The 16,900-nt window shown below is 39.1% G+C and overlaps 1 protein-coding gene across 1 annotated transcript; it reads left to right on the top strand.

Annotated features, from left to right (window-relative positions):
• Positions 1–911: 911 nt before the first annotated feature.
• Positions 912–11,042, top strand: LOC119726300 (structural maintenance of chromosomes protein 2-like). Its single transcript, XM_038197942.1, has 10 exons — positions 912–1,119; positions 2,435–2,593; positions 4,018–4,115; positions 5,718–5,944; positions 6,724–6,847; positions 7,861–8,011; positions 8,258–8,371; positions 8,736–8,804; positions 8,979–9,077; positions 10,085–11,042. Exons 1-10 carry the CDS (start codon positions 1,078–1,080, stop codon positions 10,184–10,186), a joined length of 1,185 nt encoding a protein of 394 aa, XP_038053870.1. The 5' UTR covers positions 912–1,077; the 3' UTR covers positions 10,187–11,042.
• The last annotated feature ends 5,858 nt before the right edge of the window (positions 11,043–16,900 follow it).

The raw sequence follows: 16,900 nt of genomic DNA, 5'->3' as shown, positions 1-16,900 counted from the left end.
CAGAATTTTTATGGAACTCAAACTGAATGTCAAAGTTCAACAAAAGGTCCCGCAAAATGAGCCATGAGACGCATGTACATTTGTATGTTGTAGTTGGTGTATTGTTGATGTACCCTAACGTGGCGCGGGCCCCAACGTGGCACACTTTGATTTTTCGCCTGTAGCGCCTACCTAGAGCAAAAGTTTTAACTGAAATTTCACAGAAAGTGAAATTTCATCAAGTTCTAAACACTCCTGTCCATAAATCGCGAGTTTATTTACCCGTAACAAAGTGCAAAGTGAACCCTTTGAAAATGCCCCGAAAAACAAGAACATAATTTTCTGACAAACATCTGGCTTGGTATGTAAGTAGAGATATTAATTATTTATCAGAATATATCAAGTTTACAGAAATTCTTAAATGTTAATTTGGAATTTTCCGAGATTTATTAAAGTGCGTTACGTTAGGGAACACCCCGTCAATTTGTGCCCAATTTCCGGACGCCACCGTTTTTTAATTTCGGATTAAATTTCATGTAACCGAAATTGCTCACAGAGTTAAATAGCAAGCATTAAGGTAAAAGTACTAGTATTTTACTGCATGAATTTGAGGTTTGTCAACAAAGAGGTTTGGCAACACTACACGAGGAAAGTCGGGTAAGCTTCGAAGTGCGCTACGTTAGGGAACACGACTATACTGGCTTTTGGTCGGTGTGTTTAGATATATGTCTGTGGTCGGTCAAGGCTTACTGATGGAGATCAATGGTACTGACCGGTGAAAATTAATAGCGCCCTCTAGCTGAACAAAATATCCACCTTAAAAATGAAATAGCGCCCTCTAACAAGACACTGTACTTGTCTACGGCTAAGGCTATTCACTGTAACGCAAAATGGGTTAGATAAAGCCGCAGCCACTAAATACCTTATAATTCCGCCAAACATAACAGGGTGTCTGAAACTGGTACTCGTCTTTTGATCGAATGCGTTCTTTTACACTTGTCCTTTTCAACGGACACCTGTGGATTGACCGCGATGAACTTTTGAGACCTAACAACAAAAAACACATGGGACACCAATCACTCACATAACATAACAATCATGGCGGTGAGCGGAGTGGAAGATCTGTGCAGACGACTCCAGGTAACTTCAATGCGTTTGTAGTAATTGTCATAAAATTAATTGAGCTGGTGTTTGAAAGAAGAATTAAGAATGAAAGGAGGATGTTTTCAAATGAGCTTGCAATTGGAGATATAACAATTTAAATGGCAAAATTCAATGAAAATATTCTGTAATTTTTAGTGTCAAAATATTTATTAATATTAATATAATATTATTTTAACACCTCTAAATTTTCCGACAAAATTCCAAACTTATCAAACTTTTTAATATCACAGGAATCCTTATAAAATAAACAATAGTTTGATTTTTGAATCAGCTTTTTATCTCTCATTACAAAAAGTTATGATTTGTTTTCCCTTAACATGCTTAACACCGCACGATTGTCCTAAATGTCCGAGCCATGTCTGGGCCTACACCGCTATGCGACCACACAGCCCGCCGTAACACACGGGTTAATACATGTAACAACTTTCCATTCACGCTACACACAATGTGGCAACACGGAACATGCACGCGTACGCATTATCGCCGTTGCCGTGTGCCAGACTAAAAATAGGCATGCCAATACAAACTCCCGTGTCAGCTTTTCTCGGCAGCGTTAAACTGCCATTTTATATGTCATTCTTAACTAAACAATCCATATTTTGCATTTATAATGGTTTGAGGTGGTGAATAAAACTCCTTTCTTGCTAAAATCCATCATTTTCCTGACAACTTAAAAAGAAAATTTACCTGTTTTATGGTGCAAGTTCAACGGAATCTATCAACGGTGTAGCTCCACCCATATGCACCAAATAAGGTATCAATGGATAGTGGGTTTCATAATCTGCACAATAGGGTCTTTTAAAGGTCATAAAGGAGCAAGGCCATATAAGTCACTTTTATGATGTCCTAGCAGTACGTCATAAAGCTCCCTGTGGCAGCCCACAAAAACAACGTCCGAAGACTTCGGCGAAGTATGTCGAACGGAAAAAAAAAATTCACAATGTTCAACTAAGCATCTGGTACCATATTAACCATCATTTGAAAAAAACATCCTCCATATCTTCAGAAAGCATTTTAAAGTCGAATTTGAGCAACGACACTATTTTGAATAACGCGAAATATTCAGCCCTTTTTCATGCACTTTCAGATACATTCATTGTGTTTACATTTTACGCTGAACTCACTATTGACAGGACGAGACCGAGACTGAGACAGACCGCAAAACTCTCGAGACCTGCAACACTGGTGTAGATGTCCATCATGATCATGCCCCTCTTTACCACAAAACAATCACTGGCAATGTTTCAACAGAATAGGGTGTAAAATTCTAAGCTTAATATTTGTTTCTCAGACATTCCAACTGCAGCTTAAAGTAATACTGGAGAGAAACAATGAAGTCCTGGGCCACTTGGAGCAGGTGGAAGCCTCAGTTGCCGGTATGGATGATACCATGGTCAATAGAGGTGTGATCAGAGATAGCCTGCAGATTTGTAGAACCTCCAGCAAACAGGTCAGTGGTTTTACTTCAGCATCTTGGTTTACCATGGACAAATCACCAGCACAAATCATTGCTTATTAACTGAAGCTGATCTCTATTTGAAAGGCAAGGGAAAGATTTCCATATACGAAGTTCACTAATTTTCCTCTGTATTGACTAACAAGCCCCCAGATAGCAATTTCATGTCATCAAAGTCAATTTGAGCAGTGAGAAAATACAAGCATTTTCTTAGAAAACACTTAGAATTGTTCAGTCCAATCTCATAGGGTTTGTACACAGGGTGTTGAGTGAACTTCGTGTATGGAAATCTTTCCAAAGGCAAGCAAATTAAGTGTCAATTGTTGCCATCAAATTTATCTTTTATTCAAGTCGGGCAAATTTTGACATCTTTACCAGAGCAAATTGTGGTAAGACTTAAGTTGCTATTTAGTCAGTCACAAGTCAATCACAAGTCAAATCATGAATCATGTCATAAGTAGCAGGAGTTAACCAAAAAAAGGACTTCATTTGTCACTGATTAGCTTGACTCTTGACTTGAGACTAGGGGTGTGCATTTACGGGTAGTGCGGGATCTAGGTACCCGATTTAAAAAAAACACGGGTTCCCCGGGTACCTGTTAAAGAAACCCAACCCCATTATTCAAAGCCTTGCCATGGACTCCATATATGAACAATCTGTACAGATTAGGGTTAATCATCCTGTATTTTCTCTAAGTGGGATCTCTTGAGGATGCCATTTTGCCAACTTCTGGTTTGAGTAAGCTTGCAACTTACTACCTGAAGGCATTTCTCCAACTTCTAAGCTGGAATCTTTCGTTTGTGGCTTTATTTAGCCAACGTGTCCATAATGTTTGCATAGTCCATAATGTTTGCGTAGTCCATTATGTTTGCATATCATGTGGAGTGCTCTGGGCCAGTGGTTACGATGTTGGACTTGTGTGCCGTGGTACATGGGTTCGGAACCTGACGGGTAATATGGTGCTTGTGTTCTTGGGCAAGACACTTTACTACATTTACCTCTCTCCACCCAGGAGTGTAAATGGGTACCTGTGGTTGTGAAAGTAGAGACCAGATAGACCATTATCATGTTGTAGCCATCTTTCTTTTTTCCCATTCAAATCAACGTAACCAAAGCGAGGCTGGAAGGAAAAATAGGCTGGTTCCTTTTTGCACACCAACAATTATCATTCAGTAGTTTATTGGATACAGGGAACATGCCTGAAATGGTGGCTGCATGATAAAGGTCTATTGTGCTGATCCTAATCTGTTGCAGAAAAAATGGTAATAAATGTAAAGCGCTTTGAGGCCTGTGGTATAAACGGCGCCATATAAGCACCACATTGTTGTTGTTGTGCTACCCCTGTAGACTTAAAATATTATAGGCAGGGGAACTGTAGCAAATAACTTGCTCCTCAATTTGCACATTGTACATGGCAGGTCCAGGAGATCGCTGAGGGTCAATGCGGAAGTCTGGAGGAGCAACTTAAAGAACTAGCCAGGTACTCAGATGATGATAAACACGGTGATATTAACAGGTAAGGAAGAGGCGTGGTCCTAGAGGTTCCCTTCTGGGTCAAGTAGGCATGTTGGGGCTAGGAACTTTTGTGAATCCTCCAAAATCCCTACTAAAGTGCAAAAACCAATAGCCTGGTTTTCTTACTTAAACTAGAAAGGAGCACCAAGCCACATGTAAAGTAATATAGTGGCAGGGCCCCACCTTTTTCAATCCTGCAAAATCTTCCAAATACCGGTACCTCCCTGAAGATTTTGATTGATTTTGGAGGGTATGTAAAGGTTGTTTATGTTAAGTGTTGGGCTTTAGCCCAAACCTATTGTTTTTCTATGAATTCAATATTCTTGTTTTTTTTCTCCAAGACACAATTCTTCTCCGGAACTGTTTGTCAAAATGGAAACATATATGAACTTCATTTTTCAATACATGAATGCACAATCCACTGCAGATGTATTTTTGTGTAATAACGTCATCATGACGTCATCGTGGGTCACGTGACGTCACTTGAAAGTTTAATAAATTTAATCTTTGAAATTCCATATAAAATCAACCGTGAGAGACCGGAACTTGAATTTTGGGGGAATCGACATGATAATACATGCTCTTCCTTTTATCCTGTGCGCGTCGAATCACGTGACCCTTCCTTCCGGTCGAAACCAGAAGTGCCTAATAATTTGAAAGTGGAAAAAGATATGAACTTGCTTTCAACGATGTTGGTGTCTGCTTGGATTAACCTTTCAACAAAATAATTGGTGACGCCATGAAGAGTTGGAGCGCACTCTAGTTTATTATTTATTTATTACGTGTTATTTAACCAGGGTAGCCTCATATCATCAGTTGTCAATGAACTGTTCTCCCTTGGGGCCAGGGATAAAGGTTAATTTTTATGAGGCTTCAAGCCCCATGTTCCTCCATAATGGCTGGCTCTGCCTGCCTGAATATCCTCCTTAGCCTTTCTGTTGAATACAAGGAGGATCTAGACTGAGGGTTAAAAGTAATGAACACCATTTGCAAACATTCCAAATGAAACTGTCAAAATATCATAAACTATCCGAATTGATTGTAAGTAATTAATAGGATCATGCATCCTGTGCAATCGTTGCACCTAGTATGCTGTCATTATATGAGGAAAGAGGAATGACCATCATTTCTTTGCGACGGCTAAGACCAAACCATCACACCTTCACTGGAAACCTATGCTTTGCATCAAGACAAATGAACATCAATTTTAACAATTTGCTCAGAAAGTATATATATATACTAAGGTGAAATTTCGCTAGGTTATTTTTTAAATAATCTGCTTCAGGTGTATTGCCATTCCTTGAATCGTCAAAAACATTGGTGGGGTTTTTTTTGGAAATAGTGTCCATTACCTATAGAGGATATAGATCACCCTCAAATGACAACACTGCCTACTGATTGTCACGTGCATTCAGTATTTTGGAGTAAAATTAATGATGTGCACTGTATTTCGAAGAAAGTTTGTGCCACATGCGCACATACGTGTTCAGAACATTTAGCACAAGGAGCAACAACATTTCAGATAAAAGATCATTGGAGCCAATGACCGATTTCTTCATTTCTCACCTCCCCCCCCCCAAAAAAAATATAAATATCTGCATAGGGTCCCAGATGCCACGTTATCTTCAGTGAAGCAGCAGCTGATGTCCCAGCTGGACTACAACGTAGCCTTGCAGAAGGACAAGGTGGCGCTGGAGGCCCTACTGGCAGAGAAGATGGAGCAGGTCGCCCAGACCAGCAAGATGAATGAGACACTGCAGGGGGACGTGGAAGAGTCACAGGAGAAGATGAGGAACGTCCTCAACAGGCTTGATAGGACAGCACAAGATGGTAGGTAGCTTGAAACACTTGATGGAGTTGAGAACACTTTTTGCTGTTTTTGTTTAGAGCACCTTTTAGGGTTAGGGGACAAACCTGTGTTCACAGGAAAGGAGTGCCCTTCTCTCTTTCGAAGCGATTGGGCCAGACTCGAGTCCATGAAATGCTGCTGTGGGGGGATCGCCACACCTCCTCCACAGTGAGTCTGTTACCTTCCCAGCATTGAATAATGCCAGCACCCATTTAACACCTAGGTTGAGAGGAGTAATTGAGGTAAAGCGCCTTGCTCAAGGGCACAACGCGCATGGCCACGGCGGGGCTCAAACCTACAATCTCATGTTCACTGTGCTCTTCTGTGCCACGCCCCTTAGACAACCCTAAGGAATTTAGTACGTTAGGTTTTCTTTGTCTCAAATTCTGCACATTCAGAGTTCATTTGTACATCATGTAATTGGACAATAGTTTCGTGTTGACGCAATTCTACTGTGATAGGGTAATAGTGTCTAAGATCATAGACTCTAATTACTCAGACCTCCATTACTCAGATTCTGTCCAGCCCCCCCCCCCCCCCCCTCCTTTTGATATTGAGACGGCCATGCAGCTGCCTGGAAAAATCCTGGCTACCTTCCAGCTTTTCCCCATTTTTTTGCACCACCAATGGACACGAAACATTGAACAAGCTCAGTGGAATGATGTGTGCTGTAAACTAATAGCCTTAAATCAGTTCATTTCATGAAATTATAGCAATTGTAAATACACATTTTATCCATTATCTTTAACTTGGCTCTCAGCTGAAGACAGATTGGATTGTCTGGAGAAAGAAACCAAGAAAGCCCAGAAGACATCTGAGGAGTACCAGAGATTGTACGAGGCGGAGAAGCAGAGAAGAGAGAACACAAACCCATCCCAGAGGAGGTAACTTGATTCTAATTCGGGCGATTCACAATTCAGTGCGCCACCAAGAGCTTGCCATGGAGAGTCCATTTTTTAAGTTTACGGTCGACAAAACATGGTCCATTTGAATGAGTGTCAGTAGACAACTTGAGCTAATATGTTATAGATTGAAGTATAGCGTTCTGCCGCCTTACAGAAAACACCATATTGATAAGAAGAAAAGAAAAGGGCAAACAGATCCTCGAATCATACGCTTATGAAACTACTGACTGGAAAAAAAAAAAAACAATTTCAAATGTCCCGCGCTGCAAATTTGTCGACCATCTCCCACAATGCACTGGGAAAAATTAACTCTCCATGGCAAACTCTTGGTGGCGCACTGCATTGTGAATCGCCCGAATTGCTTTTGTTTCATTTTTATAGTTTTTCAGCTATAGCTGTAGTTCTGGCTTTTTCATGTTTTGAAAGAAACTGAATCAGGCATTTAATCCCTCCACAGGGTCCCTTCTCATTTGATCCCTTCACAAAATAAATCATCATACTGCAATCAAGGAAATTTTTTTTAATAAACAACATAAAAACCAAGGACATGCTGTCATTCAGCCAATGGAAAAGTTTGTTATGTGTTGTTTGACAGTCGCTCATGAGCTAACACATACAGGAGAATTGGTTACATGTTAGGTGTTGTCAGCTTGCTAAACTGGTGCCGAGTGCACTCGATCAAACGTAAGTTTTCTGCGTAGACTCATTGCATTCACATTGTATGGCAAAGAGATGATAGTTTACAAGCGATGTGTACTGATGTTCAAGTCGCTGATTTGCCAGTGTGTGCTCATAGTGGACATACATTGTACCTGAAACGTGTGTGGTATTGCGAAGTGGGTATGTAAGGTGTATTGTGATTGTGTCAGATTTTCAGGCCCTGGAGCAAAAAACCCACTGGTGTACCTGATAATTATGGTCAAGCACATTGTGTTGTACGCAGCCTAGAATCTTAATGTCATATTATCAACTTAACATTGTATCTGTTGTAGGCAAGCAGGCAGTCCAACCCACCGAGACCTGACCCCTATGGCAAGACAAACGCGCACGTCATCCACCACACCGTATCTCTTCCAAGCACCCATGACCAGAGTCAAGTCACCAGACCGAGTCAAACCCAAGGACATGGACACCAAGTACTTGGTGAGTCGATGTTGCAATAAGTAGTCAACTGGTGAGTCAACAATGAGGATGGGTACAGAACTCCTAAACTGACAGTCTTTTACATTGGGTTGGCACACCTCCAGAATCAAAGTCAAAAAATAAGTGCGTGCAGTTTACCATATGGTGTTGGAATTTGCCAGGATGGGTATGGTTCCTATTAAATCATGCTACGGAGTTGGGGTTAAAGCTGATATGTGATTCTTTCTCTTGTCTTGTTGAATTCAGTGCCTGGTGGATGAGAACAAGAATCTTCACACCGAGGTGCGGCGGCTTCGAGATGAGAACACTTACCTGATGAGGAGCAGTAAAGACTCCAAGAGAGACGTGGGCATCATCCAGGTAAGCCATCAAAAATCCACCTAAAGGAGTGGTGGCCTTGTGGTGGATTTCAGCGGATTTGGTCCTAAAGCATTATGTGAAGCAGGATCAGTGATGGATTTTGGTGGACTTGGTCCGGTACTCAGTAAAGGACACTAGAGAGTTAGGTTAATTGAACAAAAGGAATTTACGTGAAAGTTACATCAAAAGTACAGCATTTAATACCAGTGTCGTAAAAGCTTTCAAATTCTGTCACAGTTTTCAGTGTTCAACTTGAGTTTTTCTATTTTTCTCCAATCTTTAAGTTTACGATACGTACTTTACAGTCCCACATGTCTTCAAGACATTCGTCAAAAATTGTTTTAAATTTTATCATCTATCACAGCGATATATTGCAACGTGCCAATCGCAGAGGAGTGAGCTACAAATCCGATTGCGACGAGAACAAGAAGAGGTAAATTGGCCCCCCCCCCCCAAAAAAAACCACCTTTTTTAATATTAAATTAGGTATTGTATTATGAATAATATCATTGTCACCACGATGACAATAGTGGAGTGATTACTTATAAGATGCCACTAATACTTGGATATTCAAATAGTATTGAAATATGTGATTGTTTATTTGTAGCACCGTCGGCTGGAAGTGTCTATGAATAAGCAGGCCTCCAACTGGATCGCAGAGAAGAAGATGGTACGAGGAACAGAGACATCAAGCAAGGCAGCAAAGGTATGGAAAGACGAGATGATGCAGTCAGTTATGCCAGCTAGTTGTTTTTTTATGGAAAAAAAGAAGGGTCTTAAAAATTGTCTCACTGTAGAACAAAAAGTTTCGGTTTCATAAGAAATTCCAAACTGCTGGATATTGATTGCCCACTGGAGTGAACTGATGAAGTAAATAAATTGTAAAATTGCCTATCATTTTTGATTTTTGATTTGATTTGATTTGATTTGATTTCTGTGCCTCCTGATACACAGTAGTAAAGCAAAAAAACTAAATTTAAATGAAGTAGACAGTTCAAAAGAAATATGAACTAAAATAATTGAAGGAAAATTCAAATAAATCAACTTAAAATCTGAAAAATAAAGAAGAAAACAGGGAGGCATTTTCTTGAAGCAAAAGCTTGTATAGAAATGCCTTTTGCAAACAATTTATAACACCCCCCCAAATAAACCCATAGAGGTTCACGAAAAATGCACACCAAGACAAAACACGGACTAAGAAGATAACGAGACTGCAGCGAACAAAACAAAACAAAAACACACAACTATACAAATTGTTGAAAACTATAAACATGGTGAGAAAATGGGAGAATTAAAGACCTTAACAAATAGAAAATGAGATCAAAGAAGCTGTGTTGCATAATTTTCTATCTCAAGAGAATCTTTCTCTGTTTCTTGAACAAATGAAGAAAAAAATCATAAAAAGATCACTTTAAAACCTCAAAAAATAATCATTTAGCAATAACAGTACATTTAAATTGTAGTAAATGTCTGGCTTAGGGACATACATGTAATTACTAACAACATTCTCTGGCTGGGTTTGAACCCACACCCAGGAGACTTTCCCACTCCATGTGTTTGAAAATTGTAACCACTCATGCATAAAGCATGTATCATCATGTCAAACATTTTCTTGCGAGTAACCTGAATATTCACAGATCACTCGATCAATGAATATTAGTATAGTATTCTGGCTCATTTGCATACTCAAAACCACTCCCCTTTTCTTTGCAGATACAGTCCGAGTCGGTCTTCGGAGCGCCAAGGAGGCTGAAGCGCCACTCAGTCAAGCTGAATGAGGACAGGCCGCGAGACATACCAGTCCAGTCATGGTGACCAGAAACTTACAGGGTCTCTTCAGTCACTCATCTTATATGGTGTCTAATTTGAGGCAGGGTAAGTCTTTAAAAGAAAATTTGGCATTTACGTTGACCCCACCTACTTGAGATTTTTTATGCCAACATTTTTTAGGCCTCAAACTTTTACCGTCACAATCAGTCCAAAATTAATAATGATGTTTATTTTGGAAATAAAAAATTCTTATCTATGCAAGATATTGTGTGTTATTGGTCAATTTATCAATTAAACAGGTTAATTAAACAGAATACTGTTAAATAAAGGTTCTGTTAAAAGTAATCAAGTAGGTATAAAAGACGAACAGATAAGCATTAACCAAAATGACAAAAATACAGCTATTTTCCTACCCACCTAGTTGGATAATATTTGGGACGTTTCCGTTAACACACAATTTGTTTTCTCGGCTTTAGTTTATTAATTAGCAAATGGACAGACATATTTCTTCATCAGTGCCAGTATCTATTCTTTTTGTACATCACACATATCCGGTGGCATATATTAAAGGTTCTTAATTTTTGAGACGCCTTCCCTATGCTACAATGCTTAAACGCAGCCTTTCAACCAGTGGTTATTGTCCACTCTTAAATAGGCCACAGCATTATTTGCATAGCAACTTTTCATAACCAACCTTGAGTTGGATTGTACAGAAATCAATAACTCATTCACCAGCATTGTATTGAACCCATCGAACAGTATTCAATCCACCTCATGACCTGCATGGTTGTATTTAACTATGCATAGGACTAGAATATCAGGTGTAAATCTACTAGACCAGACTACAGAGCTAGAGTTTTAAAGGGAATGTACATCTTTGGCTTTTGCTGTAATTTTCAGAAATGAACTATTTGAGGGGTTAGTATAATAGATCAAATATTGTTACACTGACATTTTTGAAGTTTGGTGTTCGAAAAGGTTGGAAAAACCAAGAAAAACAAAAATGTTCAAGTAGTCTGGCTCCCTGACTCCACAAAAGATAAAATGAATCAATTTATAGATGATGGAAAATTGTAAGGCAAGGGAACCAGTCTAGGTGGCCTGCACCCGTTCATGAACATGTAACCAATAGCAAACAAAATTTGGACTGAAAGATATGGTAAATAGTTAGGTTTTTCCAACGCTGGTCGGCCGACCACCGTTGGAAATGTTTACAAAAATACCATTTTCTTGAAAATGACTTCACACCAGGTGCCATAATGTTACAAGATGCTTGAGACTGTCATTTACCAACATCCTAGTAAGGTATTTCGTAAAAACTTGGTAGTTTTGTTTTTCGATGTTTGCAAATGTTGTATATTCCCTTTAAGTTTTTTGTTTGAAAAGAAGTATTTTACAAGATCAGTGCCAAAATAAGAAAAAAAATCTGTTAAATAAATTGGAAAGACAAAAATAATTTGAAGATGCACAGTCAAGGATATGATTATTCATTGCTGTGAATAATCATTTGATAACAAAATTGCAATCAAATGATTTGATTTACATCAGCCCGACGCCAAAAAAAAAATCCCATCTTATGAAAATTGCAATCACTGAAGTTAATTAAATCATATTGAGAAACACTGGCTGTGTCAAATGGGACTTTGAAGGGGACAGTTGAACTTGTTAATTATGACTAGTAGTGTGAAAGCCACTAGTCCGTAGAAGACTGCAGATATCTCTGGAACAAATCCAGCAGTATAAGGAGCCCTGGTGTCGTAGTGATCAGTCGCCAAGCCTGAATTTTTGGACAAGATGTAAATTTTTTAATATAGTGTGCTTGATAGCATGTGGCATTATTTAAATTGACTCTCCTTGTAAATTACGCCAACATTTTAATATATTTTTTGGTTATGCTGCAATTTCCTAAATAACAGAAATTGTGACATCACACTCCATTATATCAATTAATCAATCCATGAGTCTTTCATTCCTTTCATGTCCGCTATGATCTAATTGCTGGAGAAATCAGAGATTTCAAATTCCAGTTATCCTTAAAAAAAAATTTCAAACGAATAACGGTTATCTGATTTCACTGGAACTTTCCTTTCAGTTCACAGTGATGAGTGCGGTGCCGTGTGCAATGCCCGGTACGATAATTGGGTAAGGTTTGCAAGATGCATTGACCACTAGGGCCTTTACAAAAACACTCAAGAAATGAGATGGTAAAAAAAAATGGATGAGAACTCTCTCAGTCAAATGAGTAGCCTATTCATGAACCAACAAGATTGCTAGCGATTGAATGTGGTCACATTCAGAGACCATGGAGCAATTTGCGGGATGTTCCAGTTATTTTGTTGAGCTTGAGTCACACAAAAATGGAAGGCTTTATTTTTTTTCCAAATCGAATAGTGGAATTCAAGGAATGATCAATTTGATTGTATTATTCAGTTTGCTAGTTTCGAGTATTATTGGCTTATGCAGTCATTACTAATAAGTTGAATATTCTCAAAGCATACTTCTATTTTTTTTTTTTCATAGTTTATACTTTTGTAATTATATACTTGTTTCATGTCGCAGTTCAAAAGCATGAAAAAGTGTTTACTGGTATGGGGCTTACCCACTGTATTATATTGTTTTGTACCAAAGTTCTGGTGAGCATCAAATCATTAAGTCCTTGCTGGTCATTATCAAGTATTCTCTTGTTTTGTAATTTGCTCGATTCCGGAATTGAAAAACAAAAATAATCATCAAGGTAGTACTTTACCATAAATTAATGTTTTGAAGTACTGAGCTAATTTCAAAACTATAAAATGAAAGTATTGTTATTGCAAATTCTTTAAAATAACATGCTCTGTGAATTATGTTTTATATTGAGAAACTAGTTTTTTTTTAATCCTTGACAAATTTTGAGCACTGAATCAACAATATGAATATTAAATACAATATTGCATATCATGATAGTATTCTGTTTAACATGTCTTATTTAAAAATATATATATATATATATATATATATATTGTATGTATATTTATTCTTCAAAATTGGAAAAAAAAATTCTTGAAATTCTTGAAACTGGAAAAAGAAAACAATAGAGCCAGTTCTAAAAGACAATAATGATTTGGACACGTGTATTTGAAATGGAAGTATGTAGAAGCATGACCACAAGATATTGGGAAAACATACTCTTACGAAAAAATATTCTGAAAAAATAATTTTTTACAGAATAACCTTCCACAATTCTACTGGAGTTCCTCTGAAATATATGTACTTTAATATTTAGACCATGTTATACCTATGTATTATCTTTGCACATTATGCTTAAAATGGTATAATTATATTATAATGTAGTATATATACCAGGGAGTGTCCGTCACAAATTGGCATTCGTGCTTCAAGAGCCCAGAAAGGAATTCACGATCAGATGCTGCCATCTGGATTTTTTACATTACAAATTAGTTTTTCAGCAACATTAAGACGTCATTGATGCTAAACAATTAATCATGAATAGATAGCTTGTCATAATAGATGGCGGATATTGTCTAAGTATTGACTGAAGTGCGTATTACAAGCATTTGTATTGCATTTTGGAAAGTATTCTTGAATTTGATGTGTCTTCATTTTGTCCCTTTAAACAAAATGACTGACTTCCATAGAACCATTTTATAATATGGTAATTAGCAGTTCCAGTATCATTTTTGTACATTAAAGCCCAAATGGACACTGAACAGTATATTTTGTGTATTTAAAAAAAACAGTAGCGATACTTGTTCTGTAGTTATTATGACAAAACATACCATTTGTACCTTAGAGAACGTGCATTGAGACTTCATCTATTCAGCATTATTTTTATATAAAGAATTGTTTGCATTATCTTGAGTGCTATATAACAACAGGGTATTTTCTTATGCGATTTTTTTTATTGTGTAGTACCTTAATGATTTTGTATTAAAAAGATATTTCAATGTGTGCTAAATTCAGTGTTTGAAGGCAAAGTGTTTTTGTGTGTTTTGAGCCTGATCTGATTTGCAAGTCAAAAGAGTCACAAAAGATAATATTTTCTTTTTCAGTAGTTAAAAATTGTCATGAACTACACAGAAACAAAGTAAAGGTACGATTTAGGTGGATTTGTTTCATGTGTACATTAAATTACAGGATTCTACTTGAAAATTGATAAAGGATGTCCAGTTTTCTTGGTAACATCTCCAGTTGATACTGGTTTCATTCTGAGCAAAAAACCGTGGTGTGGTTTTTTAATTGTGACACATTATTGTGGTGTTTGGCCGGTGGTGAGAATAAGGCCTCGACGTTTCAAACAGTATGGAGACACCCCCCCCCCCCCCCCCCCCGCCACGTGTGTGTCTGAATTAGTTTCCTGACGTCATTCTTTGCAAGGATTTCCATAAACTCGCCAGCACCCTTCCCAATTCCACCCTCTAGAAAATTAAAAGCCGTGTTCCCCGTGCTATTGTCCGAATATTTCCTCGACAATTAGATGTTATTTAATTGTTATTTTTCCAGGATTTTTTTCTAGATGGGGGCAAAACACATTTCCCCCTAAAATCCCTTTTTTTTCCCAGCATTTTACCGATTGGTCATTTTTTTCGAGAAGGGCAGGGACATTTGCCCCCCATTCCCCACCCAACCCATTAAATTAACAACAATATGATTTCGCGCCTCTTTCTCTGCCCCACCTTGCCCCCCCCCCCCCCTCGCGACGCCCATGCAAGTGATTCAATGTAAAATAAATTTTTCAGAATTATATGATTTTGAAATATTTCCGAGGTATTGAGTAAAATGTACACAGATTAATATTGGTGTTTTTTTAATCGGGGGTTCAAGGGAAAAGTAGTGGTACTTACTTACTTGACTTTATTTCCATCCAAGATAGGTACAAAACTATGACAAAGTAAACACATTATCGTGGTGTTACTAAGAAATATAATTATAAAGCAGGCGTGGAGGGGACCTGCAAGAGGCAATTCTTGTCGAGTGCGAGTGCGCCTGTAAAACATTTACAAAGAACGAAATGATAAACAAATAAAGACAAGTTAAGACAAACATAAAACGCCGATAAATGGGTGAACTACGCAAATGCTATGTTGATAAAACTATATGAACAACCAACCACAACAATTCTTTAAAATGATTGATAAGCACAAGATCTACAACAATGAATTGATTATCAATAATACATATTTGAAGAGAATGAAAAAGATATTCTTTTTTTATGAGCAAGAGTACTCGTTGAGAATTAACTGTTTACAGACGTTTCAGACGTCCTAGGTCCCCATCTACCACGCCACCGCCAGAACCCCCTGTCAACACTGTAGTTAATCTTTCTTCCTCATCTATATCTGACGCAGAGCACAAACTTCTCTCCAAGGGTCTCAATTTTTGTCCCGCTCCCCGTTCTGTGAACCAGGTTCAGCTCAGCCAAGATCTCACGGAATACTACCGTAGAATCCGTCTGCGTGAGTTTTTTCTGGACAGTGAACCGTGTGAGCCAGAGCCTTTTCGAGTCAAGAGTTCATGGGTACCCCCCAAGAATCGTGTGCCAGCCATAGAGACATACGTTCAAGTTATCAATTCCCAAGTCACTAACCCGGACAACTTCCCCCACAGGACTCATGATAATCTCCCCAGAGAGGAGCGCCTGGCTCTCAACTCCTTGCGCTCTCGCACCGACATCATCATCAAGCCAGCAGATAAAGGTTCAGCTGTGGTCATCATGGATCGTCAGCAGTACATTGATGAGGCCCACCGCCAGCTGGAGAATCGCACTAACTATACCCGCCTTGACTCTGACCCCACAGGCACTTTCTGTCGAGATATACAACAGGTACTTGACGATATGCGATCACGTGACCAGTTGTCCAAGAAAGCTCACAAATTTCTTTCTCCCTGTGATTGTAGGACTGCCAGATTTTACCTTCTACCCAAGATTCACAAGGCTGGCAACCCCGGTAGACCCATCATCTCCGGTAATGGCTCACCCACGGAACGCATCTCCCTGTTCATTGACAGTTTTCTCAAACCCCTTGTCCCACAGATTTCGTCATACATTCACGACACGCCAGACTTCCTACGCAAGCTTGAAGGAATCAAGGACCAGATTCCCAGCACAGCCATCATTGGGACTTTCGACGTCTCATCTCTGTACACCAACATCCCACATGAGGAGGGTGTTCGTGCTTGCTCCTTGGCTCTGGCCAAGGCAGGACACACGACTCCTCCCATCAGTGATGTTGGCACCCTCATGAGACTTATACTAACGAAGAACAATTTTTCCTTCCTTGGTGAACACTATCTACAGGTACACGGCACTGCAATGGGCACCCGCATGGCCCCGTCGATGGCTTGCCTCTTCATGGGCGACCTCGAAGAACGCATTCTTGCCTCGGCCCCATGTCGCCCTTGGATCTGGTGGAGATATATTGATGATGTTTTTTTCATCTGGACCAGTGATGAGGACAGTCTCTTGACCTTCACTAACCACATCAATTCCTTCCACAGAACCATCAAATTCACATCGGAGTTCTCGGCTCACCAAACCCACTTTCTGGATGTCACCGTCCGCAAGCAAGGCAACTCACTAACCACTGACCTGTATTCCAAACCCACAGACACCCACCAGTACCTCCACTCCTCCAGCTGTCACCCCAGGCACTGCAAAACTGGCATAGCGTTTAGCCAGGCACTCAGACTCAGAAGAATTTGTTCTAATGATTCCGATTTCTCCCGCTATACACAGATACTGAGGAACAACTTGGTGGCCAG

The sequence above is a fragment of the Patiria miniata genome, unplaced genomic scaffold (genome assembly GCF_015706575.1).
Source record: "Patiria miniata isolate m_02_andy unplaced genomic scaffold, ASM1570657v1 HiC_scaffold_2, whole genome shotgun sequence".
In the NCBI taxonomy this organism is placed as follows: Eukaryota; Metazoa; Echinodermata; class Asteroidea; order Valvatida; family Asterinidae; genus Patiria; species Patiria miniata.
This window is presented reverse-complemented; position numbering and strand designations above follow the sequence as displayed.